Below are 10,861 nucleotides of genomic sequence, written 5' to 3' on the forward strand. Positions count from 1 at the left end.
GTTTTAGTTCTGCTTTTGTTGCTGCTATGAACAACCGATTAAAACGTATTTTCAATCGGTTAAAATTTTGTAAACAGTTTCTTAATCATTGTTTGATTGCTTTCCTTAATTTCTTATTTGTGATTATTTGATAAAGGTTCATTCTTATTCAATCTTTGCGAAAATCTTTGATAAATAATTCACCCCCTCTTTTTTAAGTCATCAATTCTTACACATGATAGTGTCACTAATTCAGGACATTAACATTCAAATTCAATTCTATCACCACTAACTCAGTCCCTAACCTTCTGGACACACAAAAACTTCAAAACCAGTCCCAAAATCGCACAACAAAAAACAATGAAAACCCAATCCATTGAAATTTCAAAACTCAAAAACCATAACACCAATTTTTGCAGATGAAGTTTCTTTCTAAACTTCATTTTTTCAATGCCATAAATTTAGTGATATTTGACCTTTTTGAGTTAAACTGCAAAAATGGTACATACATGTTCAACTTACAAGGTTTTATACTAAATCTATGTCAATTGGCTCAAAAAGTGGGACATAATGAACAAATTATGCTTCTACGTTCACTTGACCTACAACCACTATTCTATTTTCCACTTATCCTTCTTTGGTCCATTATTCGTGCACTATTCTACATGCACATTTTCATGATTTTTATGTAATCAAACCCTATGACTGAACAATATGACAAGGATGGTTACTAACAGTTTTACTTATTTGTGATTAACCGTCATTACATATTGCACTTCTTCATAATGATACAAACTTTCTTTAACTAATATTCTTTAAAAAATATATATCAAAATTTCCAAACTTAAACACTGAAATTGTTTTTTTTTTAGTAATTTAAACTATACAAGGCTACAAACTTTATTTTGAGAACAAAATTGTTATACAAAATCACAATGCAAAAACTCCTTCAAAGGTCTCCACATAAATACGAAGGGGTCCCCACTTAGCTAGACAGAAAACATTGCAAACATTCACATTAAATTCAAAACCAGCAACTCATAACACACACAAAAAGTTGAAAACCAGTCCCAAAATCACAGACCAAAAAACAGTAAACAATCAAATCCAAATCAATTAAAAATTCAAAACTCAAAAACCACAACAACAAACAAAGAAACGCAATTACACTACACTGAACGCTAGACAATGGAAATCAAACCAAACGCAAAACAATAAAACAAATAAGCCCTAAACCAAACGAACCAAAATACATACCTGATTCGAAATTGCACTCAACCAAAACCCTAATGCCAATGCACCTGTATGAAGCTTGCTTCTCCCTTCAATAACTGTCGCACACTTGTTTCGCGCCCAATCCAAAACCCTAAATGCCACCCTAGAAAACGCCCAATCAAAAATCCCACCAATCCAGACCCTCCCAATCCAAAACGCAAGTGTTGTCCCTTCAGAATCCACATTTCTACTTTCAAATGCACCGACCAATGGAAGAACAAACCTTATTGCTTCGACAAATACCTTTCACGACCGCACTCTTTCACGACCTACACTCTCTTTCTTTAATATTAAAAATACCATGTCAGCTGGTTGTATTCTGGAGCAACCTCAATATAGATGTCAAAATATCGGTACCTTTAGAAAAATATGAAAAAAAAATATGAACATAATCGATTACCATATTTTGAGTTATAATTTGTAAATATTTTAAAAAGCTATAAACTTGTATAAAAAAATATGGAAAAGGTATACTGTAATAATTAGATTTATTTGATGGAGTGTTATAAAAATTTTAGGTTGGTTATACCATTATAATAGATTTTTTTTATACTCTTATAAACGAGAATCGATGCGTATTTATTAACTCTCATAAATTAATTAATTAATTTTGGAAACCGTGACAATTGACGTAGTTTGTACATAGAATAAACCGAAGCATCTCGTTTCTTTCTTCTTTGCTTCAATATAAAGTCTAAACTCTTTCCCACTTCACACAACAAATAATATCAACTTCCAATCGTTCGTCACATAATCTTTTCATCCAAAACCGACACAAACACACACCTTTCTCTTTCAACTCTTTCTTATCACCGATTCAAACTTACATTATTTTCATTCCATTCATTTCACTGCATTTATTTTTTCTTACCTTTACCACTTTCTGCTATAGTTCAAACCCCTTCTCAAGTTACGTGGCTTTTATTCTAACTCTCTCTAGATCCACAATTTGGTGTCACCTTACCACCATCACAAAAAATTTGTGAAGCTAATCCATACTTTGTCTTTCTTCTTTGGGCACTATAGGGATTTTCATTCAACCCTTCTTTTTCATAAATTTTCAACTTTCATTTTTATCACCTATTTTAGTCAGAAAAGTGTAGGAAACAAAGAAACTTGATTCCTGGATTTATAGTGGTGGGCAGGAAGAACTTGTGCCAGTTGACATCTTCAAGTTCAATAGAGATTGGTAAAATACAACAAACCATAGAAAATAGTCTCTTTATATGGTGAATTAACTCACGTTAAAACCAAGTCATTCTTCTTCATTCGTTGGGCGAAAAAGTGTTCTAGATTTTTCATCCCAAAGGTCTCACTTTCACTTGTCACACTATCCAGTATCTCTGATTTTGAGTGGGGAAATTTTGTGATCACCCAAAAGCCTTTGAAGAGCAAATAATTTGTAGTAATACCCTTTTGTTTGTTTTTTCTGGGTTGATGGGAAAAGGGTGGTTTTTGAGATGGGTTTTTGTAGTGATTGGGGTGATGGGTTGGTGGGGTGTGGAAGGGCTTGGGGTGAACTGGGGGACTCAAGCCACACACCAGTTGAGAGCAGACACTGTGGTTGAGATGTTGAAGGACAATGGGATTCAAAAGGTGAAGCTGTTTGATGCAGATGAGTCTAGCATGAGTGCTCTATCTGGGTCAGGGATTGAAACCATGGTTGCCATTCCCAATAACCAACTTTCTGAGATGAATGACTATGATCGTGCCATGCAGTGGGTGAAGAAAAATGTCACAAGTTACAACTTCAGGGGTGGAGTTAACATCAAGTGAGTTACATAACTTTCTTTTTAATTTTGAGGGAGTGTAGAATGTTAGTAAGAAGTTATGTAATATGTTTCAATAATGAATCCGATCTGAGTGTTAATTTGGTTTCATATTTTGCTTGTTAATTTGGATTCTTTCTTGATATGAGTTTCTTTGTGATCAAATCTCATACATAATAAAAATGTACATTAAAAATTAAGTACATTATTGAGATAAAATTTTATTCAGATCGAAAAATAGTGTATAACTTTCATTTTCTACTTTTTATCTTATGGTTAAAGTATAATTACCGTGTGACTGTATGCAAATTGGCCTTCACTGGATCTAAGAAGGAGACACAGAAAAGTGACCTGATGTTGTACCTTTTTCTGAATATAGATTCTATTTTTCGGTACTTGTGGTGTGGCTTCTTGTGAGAGTGTTTAGAAAAAGCGATTTTAATTGACCGATTCAACTTCTAGATCTGTAGAACTAATTATTTCCTTTGTGACTAGAAAATCATTTTAAGTTTTACACTTTTAATTTTGAGAAAACTCATTGCACATCTTCTTTCCCATCTTTAATAAATGGAAGAAAAAAAACATTGGTCTTAAAGAAATGTTGAAAGACATAAACAAAGAGATGGAAGGAAGAGAAGAAAGAATTGTTATTGTTTTGAGTGTTGCGACTTGGAAGAAGAACTTGTGTGCTACTCCATCTTGGTTTTCTTTTCCTTTTGCAATTGCTCAAGAAATTTGAGATCCAAAAGTATGGATAAATGTTCTGTCTTTGAAACTTTTTCTCAATTCTGATTTTTGAACTAGGTAGTTCCAATGAATAATGCATGTTGGTTTTGTTTATATTTGAATTCCAATGAACTAAGTGTTTATTTTTCACTCCATCTTTATTCTTTCAAAGGTATGTAGCAGTTGGGAACGAGCCATTTTTGAGATCCTACAATGGTTCATTCATGAAAGTCACCTTCCCTGCATTACAGAACATTCAAAATGCCCTGAATGAAGTTGGTGTAGGAGACTCCATAAAAGCCACAGTGCCCTTAAACGCTGATGTGTATGAGTCTCCAATAAACAACCCTGTTCCATCAGCTGGAATGTTTAGGCCTGATATAAGTGAGCTAATGATTCAAATTGTGCAATTTTTGGCCAAGAACAATGCACCATTCACAGTGAACATTTACCCCTTCTTGAGCCTCTATGGGAATGACAATTTCCCTTTTGACTATGCCTTCTTTGATGGGGTGGCCAATCCCATAAATGATAATGGGGTTTCATACACCAATGTCTTTGATGCAAACTTTGACACCTTGGTCTCTGCCCTCCAAAAAGTGGGGTATGGGGACATGCCAATTTTGGTAGGAGAGGTAGGATGGCCAACAGATGGGGACAAAAATGCCAATGTAGGCAATGCTTTTAGGTTCTACAATGGGCTTCTACCAAGGCTTGCACTGAATAAAGGGACCCCACTTAGGCCAAAATATATTGAAGTTTATCTTTTTGGGCTCATTGATGAAGATGCCAAAAGCATTGACCCAGGGAACTTTGAGCGCCATTGGGGAATTTTTAAGTATGATGGAAAGCCTAAGTTTCCAATGGACCTTTCTGGAAAAGGCCCAAAAAAGCTACTAGTTGGTGCTCAAAATGTGCACTATCTTGATCCAAAGTGGTGCATGTTCAACCCTGAGACACAGGACATAAGCAAACTTGCTGATAACATAAATTATGCTTGCACACTTGCTGATTGCACTGCTCTTGGATATGGATCTTCTTGCAACAACTTGGATGCAAATGGGAATGCCTCATATGCCTTTAACATGTATTACCAGACACAGGATCAGAATGACTTGGCCTGCAATTTTGAAGGTTTGGCAAGGCTTACAACAACCAACATTTCAACACCATCTTGCAACTTTATTCTTCAGATCAATCCTTCCCTATCCCCTTCTCTCAGGCCCCCAATAGTAGCTTTCTTATCTATCACTCTACCCTTGATTTTAATGTTGTAGGGTCTTGTACATACATTATTATTATAGGTAGCAGGTATAGTATAGGGATTTTTATCATTCTGACAGCAATTTCATTTATTAATTATCAAATTTCATAACTTAAATTTGATAACTTATGTCAACAATTTTGATAATTTTTTACCTGTTTGGGTGATTATCTTGTCAAATTGCACGAGAATAGTAAAAACAAATCCCTACTATATACATACATGTGATCATGAGTTGTTGTACTTGAGATATTCTGAATGTTTCAACATTCATTTCCTGAAGAACTTTTTTACTTGAACATTATAGATCAGACGAAAAAAGTTGTTTTTTTCTCAAGTCTTAATGCATTTGACTTTTTATTCTGTGATCTAATTCTGGTGTCTTCACATGTGTCTGGGAAATACCATGCTAGTGTATGTATAACTGGTGACATCAAAGCATTGAGAATAGTTTTAAGGATTATTAAAATAAATTATTTTCATTGTTAATAGAAAAATCAACCGACAATTACACGATTAAAAGATTATAAATTGGTAGATATGTCAACTGCTTTCTTCTTCATTAACCACTAAAATTCTTTACTTTACTTTACATGAACAGGATCTTAAATAATTAGATGCGAGAATCAAATATAATATTTACAAGAAAAGTGCTTAGATAAAAAAAAAAAGAGAGAGAGAGAGTGTTTTAACCGGAAAATCAATACACCGACTAATTTTATGTTTAGAGATAAAGTTTTGAAAACAAAAGAACGTTTACTTGTGATTTTATTTTCTGTTTTTATTTATAAAATTTCTAACTTATTTCTTTATTTTTCAAATATTCGTAAAAGGACAGAGAAAACAAATAAAAGTCATTTGCAGTGCTTTCAATTTAAATATTTGAAAACGAATAAAAAGAAAGTGACAATTTTGGAATTAAAAACCTAAAAAAAAAAACGCTGTAGATTTGTTCCTCTTATTCTTAGGTGAAAGTAGAAGTGAGGAGCATATGGATATTGTAATGGAGGAAGGTAGTGCATGCCAACTGCAAAGTTCAAATTTCAAACAAAATAGCTCTCTCACGTGCTTACAGTCTTAGAATATGATACTGAGTGGAACAAAATCGTGACGTTGACAAGGAAATTTCAAAGCACAAAAGGATCAAAATTTGGAAAATGGAGCAATATTGAAAAATCCAAGAAGCCACTAATGAGTGTATGTCAATATTATAGAAGCAAAAGCTTTGAGCAAAGATAAAAAGGCTTTTCTAACAATGTTAAAAGATTTAAAACAACACAACAAAATTAGATTAAAAATAATTAGTTACTATATTAGTTAAATTAGATACTAATTTAGAAACTAAAAAAAGTTACTGATATCTAATTGTGGTTTCTATTATTAATAAAAATATTATAAAATACTTTTTAAATTGGTATCTAAATTAGTTACAAAAGTTTTAGCTACTAAAATTTTATATTCTAAATTAGTCTCTAAAAGGCTAATAGAGACTAATTTAGAACATAAGTAGTTAGTAGCTAAAATCTTGATAGCTAATATTAGATATCAATTTAGAAACTACTTTATAAATTTTTATTAATAATAGAAACTATTTTAGATATTAATAATTTTTTAGTTTATAAAATGGTCTCTAATTTAGTAAATATAGTGATTAATTATTTTAGTCTCTAAAATTAGTTTATTTTTAACGATTTTTTTGTAGTGCTAGCAAGGTCCAAAGTTTGTTAAAAGGTTTGATTGGTAAGGATAACAAATAAGAAAACACAAAAATAAGAAACACAAGAATAAGATTGAAAGAAAACAATTAAAATAGATTTTCACAATATACCACATAAGGGAGAGAGAGAGAGAGCGCGAGAGAAATTAAGTTAAGATAATATCATAAAACTAGTTAAGTGTAAACAACAATAAATGTCTACATTAGATGGTTTGTCTAAATACATCATTATTAGAGTGTCTATAATAGACTATACTATGCTTATTTCCATCAAACAATTAGGATTAACAAATGAACTCCTCCCACAAGGTACCATATACTTATATAGTTATACATATAGTAGCCTATATATAGAAATTAAGGAAAGGAAATAATAGAAAATTGATAAGACAACTAAATGTAAATAACAGTAAATGTCTACATTAGATGGTTTGTATGAACACATCATTATTAGATTGTCTCTAATAGATGATACTCTATACCTCTTTCCATCAGACAATTAGGGTAGCAAATGAAACTGTCTTGCAGGGTATTGTTTAAACTTGTCCCGATTTTGGTGGAGAATCTCCACATTGACCGGGTACGAGTATGGGTATGAGTAATATCCAATAGATATGACGATGAATTTTTACTAAATGTAAATAACAGTAAATGTCTACATTAGATGGTTTGTATGAACACATCATTATTAGATTGTCTCTAATAGACGATACTCTATACCTCTTTCCATCAGACAATTAGGGTAGCAAATGAAACTGTCTTGCAGGGTATTGTTTAAACTTGTCCCGATTTTGGTGGAGAATCTCCACATTGACCGGGTACGAGTATGGGTATGAGTAATATCCAATAGATATGACGATGAATTTTTACTACATGGATGAGGATATGATAGTCAAACTCACACCCAACCAGAAAGTTGTTGTTGAGACAACTAAGTTCAAATAACAATAAATGTCTACATTTGATGATTTGTCTAAACACACCATTACTAGATTGTCTCTAGTAAACGATACCATGCTCCCTTTCATAAGACAATATCATTGTTTGATTGAGCTTTTTAGGAGACTATCAGTTGAACATGATTCAGAGTCAATCCAACATCATCTTCTTTTGTCCTCCAACGAAAAATTAATCGACTTCAAGCACCATTGAACCTCGATCTTGGCAAGGACTTTGAAAACACATATGCGAGATTGTCCTCCGAAGGTATCTTCTCTATTTTGACCTCCCCAAACTCAACAATAAAAACATACTCAAAAAGGGACTTTCTGGTATCAACATTCTCAATAGATGACACTAATTGTTGGGTTCCTTGAGTTGATATACTAGGGAGAGTTAGTACTTAGCATGGGAGATGTGAATCCGATGAGTCTCGACTCATGAGCTAACTCATATAGAAAATTGACCTACCATAACCTCCAACCCAAAACTTAAGACATTAGATTTGTGGGTCCTTTTCCTCAGATATTGCTCACAACACTCATCTCCAATCAATGTGGAACTCTTGATTCTACATTTAAATTCCTCACAATCCTCCACACATTGCAAACTCCTTCACCATGAAAGTGTTTTACCCACGAGCCTTCTACTTGTATAACACTTCACACAGACAAAGTCAATTGTTGGGCTTGCAATAATAACTAACAAGAAAACACAAGAATAAGATTGAAAGAAAACATTTTTATTGAGACTAAAATGTTCTATACACAAAGTTTCACAAGATACCATATGTATATTTTCTATACACAAAAAAAATAATAGAAAATCATTAAGACAACTAAGCCTAAACAACAATAAATGTCTACACATCATAATTTTCAAAAAAAAACACCACTATTATATTGTCTAATTACACATTTTTCTACTTCGTTCCATCAGACAATATTATCGTTTAATTAAACTTTTCAATAAATTGTGTATTAAACATGATTTAGAATCAACCATGTTAGTAACATGATTTGATGATTTGAAATTTGGATTCTGGATGGTATAACATGGATAACATGATTACTTTGAATTCAGGATTGTAGTACTTGGATAACATGTTTTTGAACTTCAAAACTGGAATTGTAATTTGTTGTGTACAACTTTGAATAAATGGATCGTAACACATTTAGCAAAACAATAGTTGAATAATATTTCAACATAAATTTTAAATCTCAAACCATGATTTGAGTAAAAATGGGGAACTGGAAAAACAGAAGTTCTTCCTTGCATATTACAAGCTATAATCTGCACTTGTTTTAGTACTTTTGAAAGTCTGCTTCATATGGCTCATAATATTTGTTTCCAAATAATTTGTTCCTTACTTTTCAAGTTTGGTTACACATGAAAGTATGTAGTAACATCACTTTACTACTTCTCAGAAGATAGAACACTCATTCTCATCTCCATGACTCTCTTGTGTGAATTGGAATGCAAATAGCTAACAAAAGTAGGGCTCTTGGCTGGCCTATACTCTGGCAACAACCTTCCAGACTTGTACCTCACACCACATGCATTACATAGTGTCTTTGGACCCAATGGTCCTGCCCTCCACTGTGGGGTCCTCTGAGACAGACAATGTGTGCACCTTCTGGGAATTGGGTGCTGCCCATTATTATTATTACTACTATTGTTAACTTCAACCTCATCACAACACTCCCCCAATTTCTCCTTCCTCACCACAATCTCCACTTTCACTTCTTGCTCATCCTTCTTCTTTGGGACAATGAGTTCACTATCAGCCAACCAATAGGCTTGTTTCAAGAGAGGAGGGTCAGAACACAACACTTCAGAGCTAAAATTATGCGACCATGTGCTTAGAGTGTGTTTTGTCCTAGGTGCTGAAAGCCTCTTCCTCTTGCTCCTGGCTTTCCCTGGCACAACAAAATTCTGCAAATGACAGTAACTTTGTTGGGGTCTTTGCATTGTGCTCGAAGGCTTGCTGCTAGTGCTTGTGGTTTGAACACCAGTGGGTGCCAAAAGGCAACTTGGCTTACTGGAAAAACAGTCTTCCACAAACACAGACAACCATTCCATGCCAAAATCCACTTCCTGCTCACATTTTAGGTTCCAAAATACAGTTCAATTTAGTAGGAACAATCACACCAGACAGCATATAAACACATACATATACATACACACCAACAAATAATAAAACTTGATTAAATTGTTTCTTTAGTCCATGTAAAAATTAAAAATTTTAGTCTTATATACACATAGAACTGAAGTTTTGATTCTGGGAGAAGAATTTCTGTCACCCTGTCAGTATGAAATTGCCACAAAACCCCCAAAACATTTTTCTCATATAAGACTGGAAGGTAAAACGGAAACAACCAAGTGAACAGATTAACCTTAAAACATTATAAAGTATTTGCAAATTGTATATGTATTCACACAAAAGAATCTCTCCCTCAGCACTGAAATCAAAAGGGGAGTGGTCTACAAGGAAAACCCATGTGGTAAAACTAGGAAACAGGAAGCAAGGCCAAAAAACTGTATGAAACAAATGCCAAAAGCAGCAAAATAGAAAGTAACGAATAGGCCAAAACAAACTAACCATGTTCTGATGTGAGAAAAGGTCATCAAGGGTGGGAAGCTCACTAGAAACTGATACATTTCGGCAAACATCCATGTCCATGAGCAAGAGAGTGAAGCTGAGAAGATTAGTAAGAAGAAGAAAAAGGAGAAAAACAAAGTTAAGTTTGAGTTTGTGTTACATGTCACGCTACTCAACACTCTCTTTATGGTCCTCAGAGTTTTTGTCGGCAGATAAAGGCTAAAGAAAGAAAACAGATCAAATTTTCAAAAATCAATCTGCGAGAAAGTTAACATCCCTGTCTCATGCACACACTCACCAATCAACATCTCTCGTTTTTCATTACCATGTTTACCCCATAACATCAATTATCTTTATGCACCCTTTATTACCTTATGTTATTCCACCGTGTCTTCTTCCTTTTCTCATCAAAATACTCACACAGTAAAGTAATATTGCATGGTTGTTTTTCCGTCAATGCAGCCTCTCTGTTCACAATTATTAAGACACATTTCTTCATTTGCATGTGTTCAAGCATCTACAAACATATAATTATCAGAGTTAAATATATATTTTAAAGAGTATAACTAAGGTTTAATTGAACATTTTCT

At 33.4% G+C, this 10,861-nt stretch overlaps 2 protein-coding genes across 2 annotated transcripts; one reads left to right on the plus strand and one right to left on the minus strand.

Moving 5' to 3' along the window:
- Positions 1 to 2,015: 2,015 nt before the first annotated feature.
- LOC137837334 (glucan endo-1,3-beta-glucosidase 8) lies at positions 2,016 to 5,256 on the plus strand. Its single transcript, XM_068646315.2, has 2 exons — positions 2,016 to 3,026; positions 3,922 to 5,256. Exons 1-2 carry the CDS (start codon positions 2,692 to 2,694, stop codon positions 5,024 to 5,026), a joined length of 1,440 nt encoding a protein of 479 aa, XP_068502416.2. The 5' UTR covers positions 2,016 to 2,691; the 3' UTR covers positions 5,027 to 5,256.
- Positions 5,257 to 8,842: 3,586 nt separating this feature from the next.
- LOC137837335 (GATA transcription factor 9) lies at positions 8,843 to 10,593 on the minus strand. The gene is made up of 2 exons (XM_068646316.2): positions 10,272 to 10,593; positions 8,843 to 9,766 (listed from the first exon to the last, which is right to left on the minus strand). The coding sequence occupies exons 1-2, from the start codon at positions 10,350 to 10,352 to the stop codon at positions 9,086 to 9,088; spliced, it is 762 nt and encodes a 253-aa protein (XP_068502417.1). The 5' UTR covers positions 10,353 to 10,593; the 3' UTR covers positions 8,843 to 9,085.
- Between the last annotated feature and the right edge of the window lie 268 nt (positions 10,594 to 10,861).

The sequence above is a fragment of the Phaseolus vulgaris genome, chromosome 4 (genome assembly GCF_051622355.1).
Source record: "Phaseolus vulgaris cultivar YP4 chromosome 4, ASM5162235v1, whole genome shotgun sequence".
NCBI classification, from domain to species: Eukaryota; Viridiplantae; Streptophyta; class Magnoliopsida; order Fabales; family Fabaceae; genus Phaseolus; species Phaseolus vulgaris.